A 24,091-nucleotide genomic window follows, 5' to 3' on the forward strand; every position below is an offset into this window, starting at 1 on the left:
GCAGCGGGTGGCTGCGCGCTCTATATCTAAAGATCACGTTGTTTTTTAGTGATTGTTTTCTGTGTTTGCCTTGCTATCCTTTTTGTCTCTCTCAGGGATCCGTAGCTTCTCCTCCTCAGCTGTTTCTTGTCTGCCACTCCCTACCTCCTTATATTCTCCCCTCACACTTCTCTAGTTGCCAGTTATAGAGCTTCCTGCCTGGACATCTATACTGACCCACTGGAGTGGTGAATCCTGCTTGTCGTTCCTGAGTACTACCCTCCGGATCCCTGTTGGGCCTATTGTTGTCTCCTGTTGTCGTCCACCTGGGAATATATGTTGAGTCTGTGTTGTCTGTCCTCCCCTTGGTGTTTTCCCTTAGAGTTAGTGGTGCGGACTAGTGTTCCCATCGCCCTGTTCACTACCTAGGGCTCAGCTCAGGGAAAGCCAGGGCTTTAGGCACGTGATCGGCGTACGGGTGAGGAACCCGTCTAGGGACGTCAAGGCAGCCAGGTGCCAGCCGCCAGGTGAGTCAGGGGTCACCATCTTCCCTCTCACTTGGGCAGGGCCTTCCTCGTTCCCTCCCTCTGTGTCACGTATGTGATAGCCACGCCGACCGTGATAGCCGATGGATGGGCTCTACCCTTTTTAATCGATTTCCCCATCAGGATGGCTGCGGATTACTGCAGGAGTGCGGCGGAGCTCTCAATGAGCGCGTCTTCACTCTTCCATGGCTGGCCACGCCCCCCAACCCCATTCATTTCTATGGGGCCTGCGTTACGTGAAAAACGCACAAAGAGGAGCATGCTGCGATTTTCACACAACGCTCATGTGCACAGCCCCATAGAAATAAATGGGTCCGGATTCAGTGCGGGTGCAATGCGTTCACCTCACGCTTTGCACCCGCGCGGAAATCTCGCCCGTGTGAAAGGGGCCTAAGAGAACTCCTGCAAAAAGTGTGAATGGGAAATCTTGACATAGAACACAGGATCGAAATGACACATGTATTACTACAAATAAGTGGACTAACACATAATAGTGGATAATATAGTACCTTTCTGTAGATGATGATGAATGCATATACTGACCATGTTTGAGCCAATAGATCTAAATAAGATATGGTTTATTTTCAACCAACTAATATACACTGCTCAAAAAAATAAAGGGAACACTTAAACAACACAATGTAACTCCAAGTCAATCACACTTCTGTGAAATCAAACTGTCCACTTAGGAAGCAACACTGAGTGACAATCAATTTCACATGCTGTTGTGCAAATGGGATAGACAACAGGTGGAAATTATAGGCAATTAGCAAGACACCCCCAATAAAGGAGTGGTTCTGCAGGTGGTGACCACAGATCACTTCTCAGTTCCTATGCATCTTGGCTGATGTTTTGGTCACTTTTGAATGCTGGCAGTGCTTTCACTCTAGTGGTAGCATGAGACTGAGTCTACAACCCACACAAGTGGCTCAGGTAGTGCAGCTTATCCAAGATAAGCTACCAGGAGACAGGCCAGTACATCAGGAGACGTGGAGGAGGCCGTAGGAGGGCAACAACCTAGCAGCAGGACCGCTACCTCCGCCTTTGTGCAAGGAGGAACAGGAGGAGCCATGCCAGAGCCCTGCAAAATGACCTCCAGCAGGCCACAAATGTGCATGTGTCTGCTCAAACGGTCAGAAACAGACTCCATGAGGGTGATATGAGGGCCCGACGTCCACAGGTGGGGGTTGTGCTTACAGCCCAACACCGTGCAGGACGTTTGGAATTTTGAAGAGAACACCAATATTGGCAAATTCGCCACTGGCGCCCTGTGCTCTTCACAGATGAAAGCAGGTTCACACTGAGCACATGTGACAGACGTGACAGAGTCTTGAGACGCCGTGGAGAACGTTCTGCTGCCTGCAACATCCTCCAGCATGACCGGTTTGGCATTGGGTCAGTAATGGTGTGGGGTGGCATTTCTTTGGAGGGCCGCACAGCCCTCCATGTGCTCGCCAGAGGTAGCCTGACTTCCATTAGGTACCGAGATGAGATCCTCAGACCCCTTGTGAGACCATATGCTGGTGCGGTTGGCCCTGGGTTCCTCCTAATGCAAGACAATGCTAGACATCATGTGGCTGGAGTGTGTCAGCAGTTCCTGCAAGATGAAGGCATTGATGCTATGGACTGGCCCGCCCGTTCCCCAGACCTGAATCCAATTGAGCACATCTGGGACATCATGTCTCGCTCTATTCACCAACGTCACGTTGCACCACAGACTGTCCAGGAGTTGGCAGATGCTGTAGTCCAGGTCTGGGAAGAGATCCCTCAGGAGACCGTCTGCCACCTCATCAGGAGCATGCACAGGCGTTGTAGGGAGGTCATACAGGCACGTGGAGGCCACACACACTACTGAGCCTCATTTTGACTTGTTTTAAGGACATTACATCAAAGTTGGATCAGCCTGTAGTGTGTTTTTCCACTTTAATTTTGAGGGTGATTCCAAATCCAGACCTCCATGGGTTGAAAAATTTGATTTCCATTTTTTATTTTTGTGTGATTTTGTTGTCAGCACATTCAACTATGTAAAGAACAAAGTATTTCAGAAGAATAATTAATTAATTCAGATCTAGGATGTGTTATTTTTGTGTTCCCTTTATTTTTTTGAGCAGTGTATTATGTATAAATAAAGCATTAGAGAGCATATATAGGTAAAATATGTATTTGTATTAACCATAGAATTACAGAGAGGTATTTGTGGAATATATGTATAAGCAAGACATTGCTGCATTTGTGGGAGGGGAGGCTGATTACAAGGCTATTCATACGTACCTGTGGGCCCAGGCTGCCTGATTACTAGGCTATTTATAGGCACCTGTGGGCCCAGGCTGACGCTGATTCAGCTGATTTCACTACATCTGGGTCAGCGCTAGGATACAGCAGCATGGTGTGGAGGCTCCTTACGGCAGAATGTCTCAGGAGGGCGCTAGTATTCATGGTAGGATCGGAGTTGTTTGTACGGGACCCACGCTGCGGTCCGCGACATGTAGCGCTCTGGGATGAAGCAGAGTTTGGGCGCTAATGGTCAAACGATGGTTGTTAGTATTGTTTGTCTGGCTATTCAGAGGCCTGGTGAGGCCATTGCATACAATTATTGGGGTAGCATGTGCTTAGAGTAGGCATGGTTGTATGTTTTCCGATACCTGGTTTACATGCGGGGCGCGTGTCTGCAGGGGGCTCAAGCTATGTACGCTGTGTTAAGTGATGGTAAATATGGATCAATGGTCGATTAAAAAAATAAAAATAATAATAATGCAGCATTGTGTGGCAGCTCGTTCACATCTGGGTAAACAGTAAAAGGTGCCATGTGAATGCTGGCGCTCACGGTAGCATCGACCTTGCTGCACAGGACTCTCACTGCGGTCTGCGATTTGCAGTGTTCTGGGACGAAGGGGGTTTGGCGCTAATGGTCGAATGATTGTGGTTAGGATTGTTACCTTCAAAGCTACGTCCGTGTGTCTGCATTTACATTTTGTCCTATACACCATTCACTACTAGAGCTGCGTTCATACGTCCGCTGTTGCATTACGTTAATACTCTGCTCACTTTCAGATTGCTTTCATACGGCGGCTTTATACCATGCTATTCATGCTCAGAGCTGTGCCCATACCATGTTTTAGACACCACTCACATCCAGAGCTGCATTCACCCACTTGTTCTTACATTACGTGTTATACTCTGCTTCCACTTAAAGCTGCATTTCTTTTCATTGCTACATTATGGTTACTCAGTATTCTTACTAGGGCAAACGGCACACCGCTCTGATACTACTCTTCCGATAAACATAGCTGCTTTCCTTTCAGGCTTACGTTTCTTTCTTTGGTGGTTTGTTACATTCCATAGGTCTACTTTTCTGTTCACTTCAAAAAAAAATATTAAAAAAAATTTGTGGTGTTCTTTAGTCCTGGTTTGCATTCACTAAGACTGGTCTCCTTGACTTCTGGTTCGTATTCACTCAGATAGGTCTCCTGCCCCAGTTAGGCTGAGTTCACGCGAGCGTGTCCGGATTAGCTCCGGATGCGTCCCGGTGTGTTGCGGCAAACCCGCGCTAGTAGGAATGCAATTGCAGTCAGTTTTGACTGCCATTGCGTTCCGATGTTCAGTTTTTATCGCGCGGGTGCAATGTGTTTTGCCCGCGCGTGATAAAAAACCGACTGTGGTACCCAGACCCGAACTTCTTCACAGAAGTTCGGTGTTGTGTAGATGTTATTTTCCCTTATAACCATGTTATAAGGGAAAATAATATAGTGAATAGACTGTCACCTAGTAACCATGCGTGAAAATCGCATCGCATCCGCACTTGCTTGCGGATGCTTGCGATTTTCACGCAACCCCATTCACTTCTATGGGGCCTGCGTTGCGTGAAAAACGCAGAATATAGAGCATGCTGCGATTTTCACGCAACGCACAAGTAAAGCGTGAAAATCACCGCTCATAGAAATGAATGGGTTAGGATTCAGTGCGGGTGCAATACGTTCACCTACCGCATTGCAACCGCGCGGAATACTCGCCCGTGTGAACGCAGCCTAAACCAAATGGCTCCCCAGCGGTCAGTGGGCCAATAGGAGTAAGCCCCTACTATGTTTTCACAGTAGTTCATTCGTTTGTCACGATAAGGTCTTCTCTTAGCGAACTGCAATGCCTCTGGCTCTTGTTTTTCTCCCATCTGTTTCAATTTCGCGGTCGGGTTAATGTTTCGTTTATGCACAGGGTTCAGATCACTAATGTCTATGCATTTTTCTTTAGGTCTGGGTCACGTTTTAATTACTTGTCACTGTAAGGTCATTCAGTTCAGTCTCTTGGCTTCGGGGGGCTTCATGGGCTCGGGGGCCCGATGACCGTTCTTCATGTTCGTTAGGTGTACAATATGGTTGTAGGCTGGTTAGCGTCCTAGGTTTATTATCGGAGAGGGTCATTGGTTATGCGAGTCCACAAGTCATACTGGTGCTGCATAAGTGGTTTATATTATATATATAAAAAAAAAAAAGAATCCGCCATTAGAGTCTCTCACGCATGGCTCCGCCACTAGAGTCTCTCGCGTATGGCTTCTCCGTTTTAGTTTTACACGTATGACTCCGCCATTAGTCTCTCACGTATGGCTTCTCAGTTTTAGTTTACACATGTGGCTTCGCCATTAGAGTCTCTCGCGCATGGCTTCTCCGTTTTAGTTTTACACGCATGGCTCCGCCATTAGTCTCTTGCGCATGGCTCCGCCATTAGTCTCTCTTGCGCATGGCTCCGCCATTAGTCTCTCTTGCGCATGGCTCCGCCATTAGTCTCTCTTGCGCTTGGCTCCGCCATTAGTCTCTCTTGCGCTTGGCTCCGCCATTAGTCTCTCTTGCGCTTGGCTCCGCCATTAGTCTCTCTTGCGCTTGGCTCCGCCATTAGTCTCTCTTGCGCATGGCTCCGCCATTAGTCTCTCTTGCGCATGGCTCCGCCATTAGTCTCTCTTGCGCATGGCTCCGCCATTAGTCTCTCTTGCGCATGGCTCCGCCATTAGTCTCTCTTGCGCATGGCTCCGCCATTAGTCTCTCTTGCGCATGGCTCCGCCATTAGTCTCTCTTGCGCATGGCTCCGCCATTAGTCTCTCTTGCGCATGGCTCCGCCATTAGTCTCTCTTGCGCATGGCTCCGCCATTAGTCTCTCTTGCGCATGGCTCCGCCATTAGTCTCTCTTGCGCATGGCTCCGCCATTAGTCTCTCTTGCGCATGGCTCCGCCATTAGTCTCTCTTGCGCATGGCTCCGCCATTAGTCTCTCTTGCGCATGGCTCCGCCATTAGTCTCTCTTGCGCATGGCTCCGCCATTAGTCTCTCTTGCGCATGGCTCCGCCATTAGTCTCTCTTGCGCTTGGCTCCGCCATTAGTCTCTCTTGCGCTTGGCTCCGCCATTAGTCTCTCTTGCGCATGGCTCCGCCATTAGTCTCTCTTGCGCATGGCTCCGCCATTAGTCTCTCTTGCGCATGGCTCCGCCATTAGTCTCTCTTGCGCATGGCTCCGCCATTAGTCTCTCTTGCGCATGGCTCCGCCATTAGTCTCTCTTGCGCATGGCTCCGCCATTAGTCTCTCTTGCGCATGGCTCCGCCATTAGAGTCTGCCGCGCATGGCTTCTCCGTTTTGATTTTACACACCTAAACTCCTCCATTCGAGGCCGGCTGCGTGGTCCCACCACAAGTAGGTTCCATGTCTTTTTCTGCCTTCAGACCCGCTCGCATGGCTGTCATCTGTGGCTAGCAATACAATTTCTTGTGGTGGCTCGTGTCATTAGAGCCTCACTCACATTATTGTTTTCTCTAACTTTTAATTTCTAGGTTGTTGGGTATAAAAGTAAATCATTGTTTTCTTTATAAGCCGTCATCCCGAGCCTGCCTTTGCGGACATCACCTTCTCCCAGGCAGGCTTACTTCATCTACAAACTCGGGCTGAGGGTGTTGGTGTCCGGCCTAAGTCCTGGGTATCGGTCTGTCTTCCAGTAGGAGATACAGTAATAAGGTGCAATTTACGAAGTCTCCCACGTCTACAGACACGACAAAGCATATCACGACTACAGGCACAGTATACATAGTTTATCACGACCTTAAGCTTATTTTCTGTTACAACTGCAGGTATGGTGTACGTCTGTCCTTATTACAGGCAACATTAGCTCGTTAATCGAAATAGGCATGTATTCCTGTTTGTGGTTCACCAGGCCTGGTGAGTTTACACATTTCAATTAATCTACTACTAGAGTAAGACGGCATACGCCATGTTCTAATTTTTGGCTCCTTTATAAAAAATAAAATAAAGTGTGGCCTGGGAAATAAGTAGCGATGAAGTATTTTGCCACCAGGAACAGTTGGTGTCCTATCAGGGCCCTTGGCGAATGGTTGGAGTTAATTTAGGCCCTTCCGACAGATTCACCATTGTTTTTCAGTCTGCAGCTCTAAGGATTCAGACCTTCTCGTTGTATGGTCATGTGTTAGCGTACATAGGAGTAAATCATTTCTGGTTACCGGCCACTCTTTCAATCGCAGCAGCATTAACCATCTCCAAGAACGATGTGCCGATGCACAAGACAAAGAGGTAAGGTAGATGGAAGTCACTGTGTTATATACGGTATATTCCGCACCTTCATAGTGAAAGGTCTTTCGTTCAAAGTGGGTGTCGTAACGGTATGTATATATTACTCTAAACTAAGGTCTGCTCTTTTTGGCCACTTTAGGCTGCCCTTCCACAGCAGTTATGGCATAATTCTACTGCTCGTTGTAGATAGGGTTAGGTTCACCTTTCTGATAGCCGATCCGACCACAAATGTGTATTAACCATACACAGGGCCGTTGCTAGGGACGAAAAAGAATCGGGGCCCAAGCCCCAATGAATAAGGCCCAATTCTCTAAATCCCCCCCCCCTTCCCCCACAGCACATTTTGCTGTACTGCTATACAGCAGCACATACCTGTCACATCCAGGGCCTCCAGGTGACTTCTTCTCCAATGTAGATCTTCTCTGTCATCATCTTCTCCATTTGGTCTGTACAACTTCTTTCAGACGCACCTCGTCTCTGCAGAGTTTGACTGACAGACATCTTAAATTCATCACTTTTCTGTCATCACCCCCCAACCTGGAGTCCCCACAGTGTTCTTCTGCTGCTCGCTGTGCTCCCCAATCCCCCCAAATACTATCCTGAAGAAAAATAACTGCCATACAGATAGACCCCCCATTGTAATAGTGCTCCTCATAGTCCCACCAATAGTAATTCCCTTCTAGAATGCCCTAATTAGTCTACTTTCACACTGGCGTTTTTGCTTTCCATTTGAGAGATCTGTTCATTGCTCTCACAAGCGGTCCAAAATGGATCAGTTTTGCCCTAATGCATTCTGAATGGAAAAGGATCAGCTCAGAATGCATCAGTTTGCCTCAGTTTCGTCTCCATTCCGCTTTGGAGGCGGACACCAAAACGCTGCTTGCAATGGAGTTCATGATGGATCTGTCTTGGCTATGTTGAAGATAATATAAACGGATCCGTTCTGAACGGATGCAGACGGTTGTATTATCTGAACGGATCCGTCTGTGCAGATCCATGACGGATCTGCACCAAACGAGAGTGTGAAAGTAGCCTTAGTAATACTGCCCCCAACAGTGGTAATGCTCCCCAAGAGTGTCCCCATTAGTAATACTGCCTCATACAGTGGCCCCAATTGTGATAACACTCCCTAAGAGTGCCCCCATTAGTGGAAGAGCCCTCCAGTATTAATAATAACCTCACAGAGCCCCCAGTAGAAATAAGGCCCCCTATTTTTCCGCCAGTGGTAATAAAGCTATCTCCAGAACCCTCAGTAGTAATAAGGCCCCCCCATAGTGCTCTTAGCAGAAGTAAGGCAGATCTATAAGTCCCTCCTATAGAGCCCCCAGTAGTAATAAGAATGCCTATAATGTCTCTTGGATTTTCAGCGCCCCCTGTAGTTATATTCTTCCCTTCACCATACATTCCCATGTAAATAACATCACACAATCTCTCCAGCCCCCTCCAATATACAGTCCCATGTAAATAACATCCCTCTCTATCTAGAGCCCCCTCCAACATAGAGTCCCATGTAAATAATATCACTCCCTCTAGCACAGGCAACTTCTTTCTGCCTGTTGGTTTCTTGACACACTCAGGCCTTGGGACACTGCCTCTTTATGACTGAGAGCTTTTGTCACATAGCCTGTCCAGGAGCCTGCTCTGCTGTGTTACTGAGTCTTGCCAACACAACACACCTCTATATTCCTGCTGCACTGCCACTGCTGCTTTTGTTCTTGTGGGTCCCTAAAAACTTTTTAGTAAAAGCGAAGGCTGCACAGCTTGCACTCTGTCTCAGGCTATTGCTGAGCTGAGCCTCACTTCCTGCCAGCCCAGTAATGATAAGACGAGCAAGGAGCAGCCGAGCCAGCCTGACTTCCTGTGCACCCACAGGATAACTAGTAAATGAGGAGGAGCCAGCAGCCAATCAGGTTAGAAGATCCACTGCAGTCGTCGCTGCCGTACTTAGTGCAGCGGTTTTGTGCTGCCGCTGCCGGCACCTGGCTGTGTGAGTGAGTCAGCTGAGCTGAGCCAGCCCAGGAATCAGATGTCATGCTGCAGCTAATGCAAGCTGCCTTAATAGATGTAATATCGCAGTATGCAGCACTGCAGCCAGTCACCAACAGTCTCCCGAGGTTCGGGGCAGTGGTAGTTTGCTTCGGGGCCCTGGCCCCGGATAAAAAGCCTTAGTGACACCCCTGACCATAGAACTACTGAACAGTATTTGTGGATGAGAATTGCAAAGACATTGCAATTCTCATCCACAAATACTGTTCAGTAGTTCTATGGTCAGGGGTGTTCAAATAGCAATGAATATATTATAGTCCGGTCCAGAGTTTTGACATTGACACCAATTTGATTCAGGTGTTAGGCCTCTTTCAGACGGGCGTTGCGGGAAAAGGTGCGTTACGGGAACACCCGTGATTTTTCCGCGCGAGTGCAAAACATTGTAATGCGTTTTGCACTCGTGTGAGAAAAATCACGCATGTTTGGTACCCAAACCCGAACTTCTTCACATGTTATAAGGGAAAATAATAATGATCGAGTCTCCATCCCGATAGTCTCCTAGCAACCGTGTGTGAAAATCGCTCCGCACTTGCTTGCAGATGTTTGCGATTTTCACGCAACCCTATTCACTTCTATGGGGCCTGCGTTACGTGAAAAACGCAGAATATAGAGCATGCTGCGATTTTCACGCAACGCACAAGTGATGCGTGAAAATCACCGCTCATGTGAACAGCCCCATAGAAATGAATGGGTTGGTATTCAGTGCGGGTGCAATGCGTTCAACTCACGCATGGCATCCGTGCGGAATACTCGCCCGTGTGAAAGGGGCCTTAGTGTTTGCACAACTTAAATATAAGTCACAATTGTGTCCCCTGGTTCTTATCATTTTGACCACTGAGGAAGAAACCCATACATTATTCTTATTTATTCACTGTAGGAGGACAACAACTCCTTGTCAGATACCGAGCGGCGGAATCTTCCCTCACAGGTAGATTGACACATCTAAACAATAGGAGCGCAGGGGGACCCTTCCCTTTCACTTAACCCTAGGTTTCGAAACTCGTTTGGGAATTATAAAATAACGCAGCAAAAATCAAAGAATACAAGGTTTCGCATTAAGGAGTACAAACAGCAGCTACGGAGCGCGAACAGCTTCCTGAGGATACACAATCCGCATGCGCTGAACATTAGGTGCCGGCACCAATGCGCATATTAGGCATGAATACAAGTAGCCCTACCAGCACAGCGATCCATACTAATACAGCCAGGTATGTATCAGTGGCGGACATAGAGAAGTAAGGGTCCTATTGCAAGGATGAAACCAGGCCCCCCCCACACACATACAGGACAGAAGGGTTTCCACCTAAACTTATTTCAATGACGCTTGGGCCATTTTATCCACTGCCTCACTTGCTAAAAGTCGTTCCTTTAGACTCTAGCATGGTTTCTCAACTCCGGTCCTCGGACCCACCTACCGGTCAGGAATTCAGAATATCCCACAAATTGAATACCTGTGGTAAGTCCTGATGCATGGACACTAATTGTATAATCTGCTCAACACTAAGGAAATTCTGAAAACATGACTGGTAGGTGGGTTCCGAGGACCGGAGTTGAGAAACCCTGCTTTAGAGGGTAGAGTCCTGACCAAGTTTTCACCCCCAGTAGAAGAGGAGATGATCCCAAATGGGCCCCCTCTTGCCCTGGGCCCCATAGCAGTCGCATGGTCTGCTGCTATGGTAGTTATGCCCCTGGTATGTATTTATTGTCATCCAAATCCACAACACTACTGGAGATGTAGTAAGCGGACAACATCATTACTTACCAAACTATCGTGTACAACTGTCTGCATTACTGTCAAAAGTGAATTACTAAATAACAGCTATAGTAGCTTGCGCTAACTAACCGCGTGATTGGTATAGGAATTGCCTACAAAGTGGTAATCTCAGAACTTATTAACATCGTGACTCTGGAAAGAGGGCCACAATAAAATCACAAAACAGTACAGACAAAATCAACTGGGAACGCCATATCAAATGTATTAATATCCAGGGCCGTCTTTAACAAGGGGCAAAAGGGGCAGCTGCCCTGGGTCCAGTTGCTCCTTGGGGGCCCAGGGCAGCTGCCTCTTGAACCCTGCTGGCCACTGCCCCGGGTGTCAGGCTGTCAGCTACACAGAGGGGGTGCTGCCATGCCTGCCTGCCGATACTCCAGGCAGCGAGCTGTGAGAGCTGTTATTCTCTTAGGACAAAGGACCTTGGATGACATCCTCACCATGTGACCAGTAACCTAGCAATATTACTGGTCACATGGCTATGAGGTCATCAAAGGTCCTTTCTTTCTACCAGGAGTGTTGCTGCAGGAGAAGTTTGCCTTAACTGTGGAGCTTTTTTTGTGAAGATTACATCAGGAAAAGGTGACAGGGGCTGTTATACTACTATATTGTGGGGGGCTATATATTGTGGGGGGCTATATATTTTGGGGTGCTGTATACTGTGGGGGGCTATATATTTTGGGGTGCTGTATACTGTGGGGATCTGTATGTTGTGGTGTGCTATACTGCTCTACTGTATACTGTGGGGTGCTATACTGCTCTACTGTATACTATGGGGTGCTGTATACTATAGGGTGCTATACTGCATACTGTAGGGTGCTGGGGTGCACTGTAACACTAGGGTGAGCCAAACCCCGGTCTCCTTCCTGCAGAGTGGTGCCCACTTTAAGCCTGCGTCCAGCTGCCTAGAGCACTGATCCTGAGCCACTGGAGTCTTCAGAACTGGAAGTATTTGCAGTCATTCACTGTACACTACCAGGTGTGTGGATTTTTTGTGTGTGTTGTGGTGGAGGCCGTGATTGCATGCAAGGGTGTGGGAAGGCGGGATCCAAAGGGCCCAAGTACATTTTTGCCCAGGGTCCAATCAATATTAAAGACGGCCCTGTAAATCAATAAGATACCTTGCTTTGAGACTGCTGTAGAAGTCAAATACTTTTTTGTCAGTGCGTGTTAGTAACTAGTGGGACTATTACTATATTCAGTGCTATGACAAAGTTGGTACTATCATGGTATTATTATAATGTTTTTTTGTATATTGTGTTTTATGAAATGGGGATTTATTGTGACTTTTTTGTAATATATATATATATATATATATATATATATATATATATATATATATATGAATTTTTAAAGTGATGAATTATCATTATATTAGGCTACTTTCACACTTGCGTTTGGAGCGGATCCGTCTGGTGTCTGCACAGACGGATCCGCTCCTATAATGCAAACGCTTGCATCCGTTCAGAATGGATCCGTCTGCATAACTGGCTTTTACAGATCTGATTTTTCACTTCGTGAAAACTCAGATCCGACAGTATATTCTAACACAGAGGCGTTCCCATGGTGATGGGGACGCTTCAAGTTAGAATATACTGAAAGAACTGTGTATATGACTGCCCCCTGCTGCCTGGCAGCACCTGACCTCTTACAGGGGACTGTGATCCGCACAATTATTGTGCGAATCATAGCCCCCTGTAAGAGATCAGGTGCTGCCAGGCAGGAGGGGGCAGACCCCCTCCCTCCCCTGTATTAAATGTGACCAGTGCGGGCCCCCTCCCTCTATATTCATTGGTGGCCAGTGCGGCCCTCCCTCCCCAGTATTAATTGTGACCAGTGCGGCCCCCCTCTCTCTATATTCATTGGTGGCCAGTGCGGATTCCCAGTATTAAATGTGACCAGTGCGGCCTCCCCTCTCCCCCCCCCCCCCTAATTAAAATCACCCCCCCCCCCCCCCATCATTGGTGGCAGCGGAGAGTTCCGATCGGAGTCCCAGTTTAATCGCTGGGGCTCCGATCGGTTACCATGGCAGCCAAGACGCTATTGCAGTCTTGGCTGCCATGGTTACTTAGCAATAAATAGAAGCATTATGCTTACCTGCGAGCTGCGATGTCTGTGACCGGCCGGGAGCTCCTCCTACTGGTAAGTGAAAGGTCTGTGCGGCGCATTGGTCACATTTTATACTGGGAATCCGCACTGGCCACCAATGAATATAGAGAGGGGCCGCACTGGTCACAATTAATACTGGGGAGGGAGGGGGGGGCCGCACTGGCCACCAATGAATATAGAGGGAGGGGGGCCGCACTGGTCACATTTAATACTGGGGAGGGAGGGAGGGGGGGCCGCACTGGCCACCAATGAATATAGAGGGAGGGGGGCCGCACTGGTCACATTTAATACTGGGGAGGGAGGGGAGGCCGCACTGGCCACCAATGAATATAGAGGGAGGGGGGCCGCACTGGTCACATTTAATACAGGGAATCCGCACTGGCCACCAATGAATATAGAGAGAGGGGGGCCGTACTGGTCACAATTAATACTGGAGAGGGAGGGGGGCCGCACTGGTCACATTTAATACTGGGGAGGGAGGGGAGGCCGCACTGGCCACCAATGAGTTAAATACAGGGGGGGGAGGAAGGGGGGGGTCTGCTGCCTGGCAGCACCTGCCAGGCAGCAGGGGGCAGTCATGTACACAGTTCTCAGTATATTCTAACTTGAAGCGTCCCCATCACCATGGTGATGGGGATGCTTCAAGTTAAAATATACCATCAGATTGGAGAAAACTCCGATCTGATGGTATATTAATAGGGGACGGATCCGTTTGAAATTGCACCATATTGTGTCAACGTCAAACGGATCCGTCCCCATTGACATGCATTGTAAGTCTGGATGGATCCGTTTGGCTCCGCACGGCCAGGCGGACACAAAAACGCTGCAAGCTGCGTTCGGGTGTCCGCCTGCTGAGCGGAACGGAGGCCAAACGGTGGCAAACTGATGCATTCTGAGCGGATCCGCATCCACTCAGAATGCATTGGGACTGTACGAATCCGTTCGGGGCCGCTTGTGAGAGCCTTCAAACAGAGCTCACAAGCGGAACCCCGAACGCAAGTGTGAAAGTAGCCTTATAGAGCCGGCCAATTAGTGATAATATTATTTCATTTTTTACTTTAAGCCTTTTGGAGATCATTTCATCTTCAATTTGCTTAAAGGGACCTGTCATGTGGATATTTGATTATAATCTAACTAATTATATACAATCATTAACTACTAAAAAGTACCTTAGATGTATTCACTTACTGGTGTGACAGATGGTTACCTCATAATACACACACAAAGATGCTGCATGCTAATGAGCTGATTTGAGTCCAGCGTGATGTCATTGAGTCCAGCGTATATTTAATTCAGAGCTATAGCCACTCCCCTGCCCACCTGCTGCTGATTCATATGGAAACAAACTGTCATTCAGCAGCAGGTGGGCGGGGAGAGTCAGGAGCTCTTGAATATTCATGACTCGTCATTATCAGCTGGAGCTTTTCAATACAAGATGTTGGCAGATTGACTGGGTCAATTAAAGTAAGTGACCCAGCATTTTGCTAAGCGAATCAGTCACTTATTTATGTTGCCCTTTAACTGTTTACAATAACTTTGACCAGGGGTGCCCAAAATTTTGCATGCCACTGTATATCTTACACACAAAGTCTGCCATACTGTTACTAAAGTCTGTCATACTATTACTTTTTAATTTTATTTTTTTATGAAAGAAAAAGGGGGGAAATTGTGTATGTGTACGTAGTCTGCTGTACTATTACTAAAGCTGATATCTATAGTTATAACTTTTATTTTCTTTCTACTGTTTTTTTTTTATGTATTTATTATTATTTTTTTAACTAATTTATTTTTTGAAAGTGAATTAACCCCTTCCTACCACAGCCAGGGAAGGAAGATATTAATTCAGACAGCAAGATCACACTTCACATCACACTTCACATGAAAGTGCCCCTGTTAGTAAACTTTTACCTCACCTAGGATGATTCTGGTCTCTGGGATCTTCACTGTGTCTAATGAAAGTGCGGTCACAATGATCTGCAGTGCCATAAGGCATCGGCAGATTGTATTGTAACCTGGTGTGTGTGTGTGTGTGTGTGTGTGTGTGTGTATATATATGTATGTATGTATGTATGTATGTATGTATATATATATATATATATTTTTTTTTTTTACAGTTAAACAGCCTACCTCCCTGTATAAAGTTGTGCAGTGGTAGGCAAGTGGTTAAAGAGAACCTGTCAACTCTGCTAACATGTTTTAGTTAATACTTGTATTCTCCATGAATTAAGAATTCCCGAGTATCTTTTTTAGAACTGTGCATTGTGTAGTTCCTTTGTTATTCCTCCTAGAAATTTTTGAATCAATTCATTACTGGGTGTTATCAGATGGGGGGGTGTACCTACACAGTCTGTTACTGTCCAAGCAGTGCTGACAGTCAGATTGTGTAGCCAAACACGTCCCTTTGACATGGAAAATTTTATGGGACCCTGTCATGTTGAAAATGGTGTCTGAGCTGCAGGCAGAATGTTACAGAGAAGGAAGAGCTGGGCGGACTGATATATAGTTTCATGAGAAAGGATTCAGGAAAACATGTATTTCATTAATTTCAATTCCTGCTTCTTCTGGGTTTTGCAGTCAAGGAGCCGGTCCTATCAGTGATTGTCAGCCTTCCCTCTGTGACTGTGTATACACAGATAGCTGTATGGAGGAGTCGGTCCTATCAGTGATTGTTAGCGTTCCCTGTGTGACTGTGTATACACAGATAGCTGTCAGTCACTGATAGGACTGCCTCCTTGACTTCAAAGCCCAGAATGAGCAATAAGTTATAGTGAATCTTTTCTCACAAAACTATATATTAATCTGCTGAGCAAATCCTGCTCTGATATGTTGTCTGCAGATTAATTAGCATTTTCTTGATGACAGGTTCCCTTTAATACCCAGTCGTCAATTTATTCATAAACATTCAGTTGGTATATTAGAGAATAGTGTTATGAGATAATTAATATGCCTTACAATTTGAATGTGGAATCTATGTATTTGTTAAACCAAAAGCAAAATTATCTAGCAAAAATACCGTAGGTGTGGCAGAGGGGGTCAGATATCCAACCTTATGCTAAATTCAGTTCTGGCAGCACTCTAACAGTGAATAAGGGTCCATTCACACGTCTGTAATTTGGGTCCGCATTCGTTCCACAATTTGCGGACCCATTTACTTTCAATGGGGCTGGAACGGATGCAAATCCACATTTCTTGGATCCGCATCCGCATTTTCGGGATCGGCATCCGTTTTTTCGGGATCCGCAATTTCGTTCCTGAAAAAAATAGAACATGTCCTATTCTTGTCCGCAATTGCGGACCAGAAAAGGCATTTTCTATTATAGTGTCTGTGATGTGCGGATCCGCAAATTGCTGATCGCACATTGCAGGTGTCCGTGTTTTGCGGATCTGCAAAACACTTACGGACGTGTGAATGGACCCTAATGGCACATGAAACTAGGATTGGTACAGGGAGAAGGAGACGCCCATTGAGAAACAGGGCAGTCTCCTCCTCCCTGTACCAATGCTACACATTAGCATACCAGGCGGGAAAGCGAACAGACCGGTGCCCAGACTAGTAAGCAATATTACATCCCTGCACTATGCCCTACATAACCTGCTAGTTATTTAATAATGACCCATGAAAGGTCCTCTTTAACTTTAGAACAGCCAGTCAGAAAACTCCATTTAATTGTTGTTTTCACATATCAGGTATCAGTCACACTCTCAGGATGAACCCAAGGAGAGGCGTCATTCACACACCATTGGGGGTATTCAAGATAATAGCGATGACTTATCGCCTCTACCTCCACCTTTACTACTTACTAACTTAGGAAAACCTCCCTTAGCATGTTTGGGTGAGTTTGATATTTGTTTTATGCCTGTTAATTTTACAATAGATGAAAATATATAGCATTTTTCTAGTATACAATGTTTACATTTCCCACAATGGCAATATCAGAAAACAGGGCACAAATTGTCTTAAATTTAGTATAATATATTTGGTAAATGTGTCAAAAAACAAGTATTGAATTTGATGCCCAATATTTGTCACAGTTTGCTACAAAAGTCTGGAGAATGCGTACATGTTGATTTTATGTTTAATTTCGTCATACACTACAGTTTTTTTCGATTTCTAGATATTGATGACCTATCCTCAGGGTTTGTAATCAATTTCAGATCCATGTGGGTCAGACACTCGGCATCTCCATGATTTGTTTTCTGCAACTGCTGGCACGGGAAATATAACGGTGGACACTGCAGCTTCTAACCCCACACTAGTTACCATAACTCATTTATCCCCTATATCAAAGGCCATAACAGACAGACATCATGTAAAGAAATACTTCATTCACAATTTGTGCAATAAACAGACTATTTTTCCCCTTTTTAACTATTTCCCAGGAATGAAACATAAAAACAAGAAAAAACTAAAATAGAAATTACATAAACATTTTCATCTTATTACCCAACAGTGAGTCCTTCTTCTGTTCCTCGTATTGCTCGGTCAAGCAGTATTCCAGCTCAAGACTCTTCTTTTGAACTTTTCAGTTCTTCAAATTTAGGGAGTTCACTATCTCTTGCTGATCGGCCTAAAGGAACAATGACTCGATCAGGGTCATTTAAAGACCCTCCTGATGATGGTAAGTGCATAAATGTTATTTTGTACAAAGAACATCTAGAATTTCGTACTTGGAAAAAAATAAAATGCAGAATTAGGCCGCGTTCACACGAACGTGTGTGACCCCTGCCCGTGCTGCGGCCCGCAAATAGCGGGCCGCAATGCACGATCGCCGGCCGTAGGTCAGCCGCATCGGATCGCGGACCTATTCACTTTAATGGGTCCGTGATCCGCCCGTTCCGCAAAAAGATAGGACATGTTCTATCTTTTTGCGGAACAAAAGTACGGGACGCAACCCCACGGAAGCACTCCGTAGTGCTTCCGAGGGGTCCCGTTCCGTGCGGCCGTTCCGCAATTCCGGATTTGCGGACCCATTGAAGTGAATGGGTCCGCATCCGTGATGCGGAATGCACACGGAACTGTGGCCGTGTATTGCGGCCCTCATTAAATACACTGGTGGGTGGAAGCCTCTGCCTACCAGTGTAAAAACATAAGCAAAAAAGCCCTTGCCCTGCGCTATACAGCAAAGGGCAAGGGAGAGCATCAGAACATGAAATGCTCAGATACTAATATCAGAGGGCCTGCCTGGGTGAAAACCGGAGTATCTCCAGGTTTAGATCTGAACCCGGACAACCCCTTTAACTATTTAGTTTTTGCTATCCTTCTGATAGATCGAATGTGTTACTTACTGTGCCTGCAGATGAGCAGTATGAGAATGAAAAATAGCAATCTAGATACCTCATCTGTAGTCATGTAGTACTGCAGGTAATAGTCCAATATCGTGGTGACATTCCCTTTAAGGCCATTTAGGTGTGATTTGATTATATGCAGAAGAATAAATCTGATGTTATATATTGATACCACTGATACACTTAGGGTACTTTCACACTAACGTTTTTTCTTTTCCGGTATTGAGTTCCACCCTAGGGGCTCAATACCGGAAAAAAACTGATCAGTTTTATCCTAATGCATTCTGAACGGAGATCATTCCGTTCATTATGCATCAGGATGTCTTCAGTTCAGTCCCTCTTACGTTTTTTGGCCGGAGAAAATACCGCAGCATGCTGTATTTTTCTCTGTGGCCAAAAATCCTGAACACTTGTCGGAATGCTGGATCCGGCATTAATTTCCATTGAAATGTATTAGTGCCGGATCCGGCATTAAGGCCTTGTTCACATCAGCATTCAGCCTTTCCGTTCTCCTGCTCCGTTATAGGAGCAGGAAAACGGAAAGGACGGATTCGGCTCATAACTGAGCCGAACGGAGCCTACGGACCTCATAGACCCCCATAGACTATAATGGGGTCCGTTAGGTTTCCGCTCAGAAGATGATTTTGGAGCGGAGACAAAAGTCCTGCATGCATAACGGAGCAGGAGAACGGAAAGGCTGAACGCTGATGTGAACATAGCCTAAAATTGCCGCATTGACAGATCTGTTCTTCCGATCCGCGCATGCGCAGACCTTTAAATCTGTGAGAAAAATAAATACTGGATCCGTTTTTCCAGATGACACGGATCCGGTATTTCAATGCATTTGTCAGACGGATCCGTCTGACAAATGCCATCCGTTTGCGTCCGGACTGCCTGCCGGAATCCTATGCCGCAAATGTGAAAGTACTCTTATATAGTTACTTATATAATCACATATCCTATTATGACTTCTGACTTTTGCAATAGTTTATTCTTATACACAATAGCGATAGAAAGCTACAGTATCGGAAGGATAAAGCAACAGCCTAAGGCAATGTTCAGCTATATAATATTATATGCACTCCCCAGTTGTCGATTAAGACCCCAATGTGTATGTCCAAATGGATTGGATGCTTTAATAGGTAAATGTCAGATTGGTGCAGGTCTCACCTCCTATCTCAAGATGAAGTCACCTCTCATACAGTAGCTATAACTAGAAAGTGTCATTTCTGAAGAAACCACAGGATGTTGGCTTGAAATCTGATTGGCTGTTGGTGGCTCCACCCACTTTTCTGAATTTTAATCCCAGTCCTCCAGTGACCAACTGCGCCAAGTTTGAACACTGTGCCAATAAAAGTCTAAGAGCAGCAGCAGTTTTAAATTTCCCCATTAAAACAAATGGCTGAAATTTGATTGGCCGTTGTAGACTCCGCCCACTTTTTATAAAAAAAATTTACCCCAGTCACCCAATGACCTACGGAGCCAAGTTTGGGTATTCTGGCTTAAATACTGTAAAAATGACAGCAATTTAAATTTTCTCATTAAAGTCAATAGGAAAAATCCGATTGGTGGTTGTTGGCTCCGCCCACTTTTTCTATTTTTGAACTGAAAGTAACCTATGACCTGATTTCTGATATTTGAAGCCCCTGACATCAAAAAATCGCAGCATTTTTCAATTTTCCCATTGAAATCAATCAAAGAAATCTGATTGGTTGTTTTTGGCCCCGCCCACTTTTCTGAATTTTTATCCAAATCCTAAATTGTCCAACTGTACCAAGTTTGGGGACCCTGCCATTAACAGTGTAAGATTAGCGGCAGTTTTAAATTTCCCCATTAAAACAACTGATTAAAATTTGATTGGCCGTTGTAGACTCCGCCCACTTTTAATAAATTTTAACCTTTGTCACACACTGACCCACCCTGCCGAGTTTGGGTGCTGTGGCTTAAATACTATGAGAATGACAGCTTTTTAAAGGTTTCTCATTGAAGTCAATAGGGAAAATCTGATTGGTTGTTTGTGGCTCCACCCACTTTTTAGAGTCCCCAAAATGTGACATAAATTTTCAGGTTGACCCCATGACTAAGTGACCCAAGTTTGGTGAATTTAACCTAAAAGCTGTATGAGTGGCAAAAGTTTAAAATTTTCCAATGAAAGTCTATGGGAAAAAATGGGATCTTCGGGGGGCCGCCCCAGGGGCCCAGAGGGTGGGATCTATTAACAAAGCACAAGCAACCTATTCGGGTATGTGCCAAAGTGTGCAAAGTTTGGTAATTGTACTCCTAAAACTGTGGGAGGAGTAGTGTATAGAAAATTGCTAAATTTCATTGGTCGTTTCTAGCTCCGCCCACTTTGGGGTGTGTGTGTGTGTCCCCCCCCCAAAAATTCAGTTTTGTTCGGGGTGACACCAATAATATGTGATCCGAGTTTGGGGAATGTAGCTTCAAAACTGTGCGGGTGAGAGCGACTTGAAAATTTTGCCTGTCAAAGTCTATGGGAAAAAAGTTTGGGGGCCCGCCACAGGGCCCGGAGGGTGGGAATGGTTATTAAAGCACAAGCAACGAACTTTGCTATAGGACGAGGAAGTATAAAAAGTTTGGGGTATGTACCCCCAAAACTGTAGGAGGAGTAGCGATTAGAAAGAGAGGGGGCGCCGAGAGGGGGCGCCAAGAATAATAACTAGAAGGTGTCGTTTCTGAAGAAACCACAGGATGTTGGCTTGAATTCTGATTGGCTGTTAGTGGCTCCACCCACTTTTTTTAATTTGAATCCCAGTCCTCCAGTGACCAACTGTGCCAAGTTTGAAGACTGTGCTAATAAAAGTCTAAAAGCAGCGGCAGTTTTAAATTTTCCTATTAAAACAACTGACTAAAATTTGATTGGCCGTTGTAGACTCCGCCCACTTATAAATTTTAACCTTTGTCACACACTGACCCACCCTGCCGAGTTTGGGTGCTGTGGCTTAAATACTGTGAGAATGACAGCTTTTTAAAGGTTTCTCATTGAAGTCAATAGGAAAAATCTGATTGGTTCTTGTAGACCGCCCACTTTTTAATGTCCCCAAAATGTGACATAAATTTTCAGGTTGACCCCATGACTAAGTGACCCAAGTTTGGTGAGTTTCACTCCGAAGCTGTATGAGTGACAAACGTTTGCATTTTTCCAAAAAAACTCTATGGGAAAAAAAGAGGTTTTCGGGGGCCCGCCCCAGGGGCCCGGAGGGTGGGATCGGTTAACAAAGCACAAGCAAGATACTCGGGTATGTGCCGACCAAGAGTGCAAAGTTCGGTATTTATACTCTTAAATCTGTGGGAGGAGTAGCAATTTGAACATCTCATTATAGTCAATGGGGAGAATTTGATTGGTTCTGTGTGGCCCCGCCCACATTTTAGGGTCTCCGAAATGTTCTAACAAATTGCGCGTTGACCCCATGACTGTGACCCAAGTTTGGTGACTTTAGTTTTAAATCTGTGCGACTGGGAGCGATTTGAAAATTTTCCCTGTCAAAGTCAATGGGAAAAACGTGGATTTTGGGGGCCCGTCCCAGGGGCCCGGAGTGTGGGATCAGTTAACAAAGCACAAGCAAGGTACTCGGGTGGGTGCCGACCAAGACTGCAAAGTTTGGAATTTGTACTCCTAAAAATGTGGGAGGAGTAGCAATTTGAACGTCTCATTACAGTCAATGGGGAGATTTTGATTGGTTCTGTGTGGCCCCGCCCACTTTTTGGGGTCCCCGAAATGTTCAAAAAAATTTCGGGGTGACCCAAGTTTGGTGACTTTAGCGTCAAAGCCTGGCGAGTGGGAGCGATTTGAAAATGTACCCTGTCAAAGTCTATGGGAAAAAAGGGGGCTTCCGGGGCCTGCCACGGGGGCCCCGGGGGTGGGATCGCTCCACAAAGTAATAGCAATCCGATCGGGAACAATCTGCACGTTTTTGGTAAATTTTTGTCTATGTAGCGTAAAAACTGTGGGAGGAGTTAGGGTGGCAAATTTGGCTATAATAAGAATAACTACTAGAAAAGCTACAATTTCTGGGGAAATTGTGTGAAGTGTTCTTGCCTCCACCAGTAGCTTACAACTGGAGTGGGCGGAGTAACTGGGTGGAGTGGCTTGAGTAACTGTTGTGTGGTTGGATTGGCTGGAGTAACTGTGGAAAGGTTGGACTGGGCAGAGTAACTGTGTGGAGTGTTTGGACTGAGTAAAGATAGTAAACATTACACTGACCAATTGATCGAATTTAAAAAGTGCACATGGCAAGCTTGATGGAGTGAAAAATGCATTTCAACTTTTATTTATTTATATAGCACATTTAATTTCAACGATGTTGCCCAAAGTCCTTCAGTTATGTTAAAACATACATTTATAAAAACATTAGCAACATTAACAAGCCTAACAGATGAAGGTATGACCACATGCATTTGGGGGGGGTCTCAGCATCTTGACGTAGAATGGAGGTGAAGGTGTGCTATCTGTTTGATAATCAGTGTTTACAACCACTGTTTCCTGCCAACGCTCATGCCCTATGCAGGCTTTAAGAGTGTTCACAACCACTGCTCAAAACACAATACACAGGATCATGATAGCTGTAATAACTGTGCAGTACTCCTGACTGGAGACAGTGTTGCACCCTGGAGATGTAAATGTGATCCAACAGTGTGTTTTTTTTTTTTTTTTTTCTGTGGTGGCTGCCCTTACCAGTTGGGTATATCCTCTTGAGTCAAGAAGATCAGATATTGGCTTCTTTGCGCTGCACAAAACATCTTCATTGAAATCTCCACAGAGTATTATAGGTTGGCAATCCATTCTTTCCAAAGATTCCAAGAGGCCCAGCATGTTAGTAAGGAATTGGCCAATACTGTAATCAGGTGGCCTGTAAACAACGGCGATCAAAGCTTGTACAGGGGACTCCAGTTTGACAACCAAGAACTCCAAGTCAGTCACATTGTGGTGATACTGCTTTTCAAAGGCCTTGAAATAGTTTTTGACATACAAGGCGACACCTCCGCCACCTTTACTTGCAATGTCAGGACGGTTCGTGTATGAGAGCTGTCTGTTGCGTTTGAACAGGTTGTAGTCCTCCAGCTGGAGACTTTCAGCAACAGAAGAGCCTGAGAGATGAGTTTCAGTGAAACATAAAACATCTCCAAGTGTCAACTCGTGGTGATATTTGATATCTTCAATGTGAGCTGGTAATCCTTCCGTGTTGTGATGGATAATTGTTAATGTTTGCTGTTTGTTTGTTGTCTGTAAAAACTTTGAGGGGCATAACACTTTCCAGTGATGCATTCTTCATTGAGTCCAGGGAGGCTGTGATTTCAGGATCAGCAAAGATCTTCTTCTCATCAAAGTCTGTTATGTGCAGTCCTTGCAGTATAGTCGTTCTACTCAGAGCTACATAGGCCATTCCCGGTTGGAAGACCCGTTTCAATGAGACCACTGCCGACTGTATCGACATCCCCTGACACTTATGAATCGTACATGCAAAAGCCAACTTCAGGGGGAACTGCCTGCGAACAACTCCTTTTGGTCTCAGGTTTTCCCTCTACCCTTTCTATGTACACAAAGTTGTCAGCATCACAAGATGACTTGTTACGGTATCTCTGTCCTGCATTTGGATTGTCCAGCACAAGCCCAAGCTTGTTTACCGTAGTAGCACCATTCTCAGTCTGGATGATTATTCTTGCAATCTTGCCAAATGTCCTATTAACAAGCCTGTCTTCAACATCAATGTTTCTTGTGATCATGATACGGGCACCTTCAGCTGCTTGCAGTGTGTCAATCAGATTGTCTTTGTGTCCT

The 24,091-nt window shown here is 45.7% G+C and overlaps 1 protein-coding gene across 1 annotated transcript in view; it reads left to right on the forward strand.

Annotated features, from left to right (window-relative positions):
* The window catches only part of NAV1 (neuron navigator 1), a 689,603-nt gene that overhangs the window by 294,022 nt on the left and 371,490 nt on the right, over nucleotides 1-24,091 (forward strand). Inside the window, 2 exon segments of the mRNA XM_040424146.1 lie at nucleotides 16,689-16,841; nucleotides 17,460-17,627. Coding sequence (XP_040280080.1) covers nucleotides 16,689-16,841; nucleotides 17,460-17,627 — 321 coding nt within the window.

The sequence above is a fragment of the Bufo bufo genome, chromosome 3 (assembly GCF_905171765.1).
Source record: "Bufo bufo chromosome 3, aBufBuf1.1, whole genome shotgun sequence".
Lineage (NCBI taxonomy): Eukaryota > Metazoa > Chordata > Amphibia > Anura > Bufonidae > Bufo > Bufo bufo.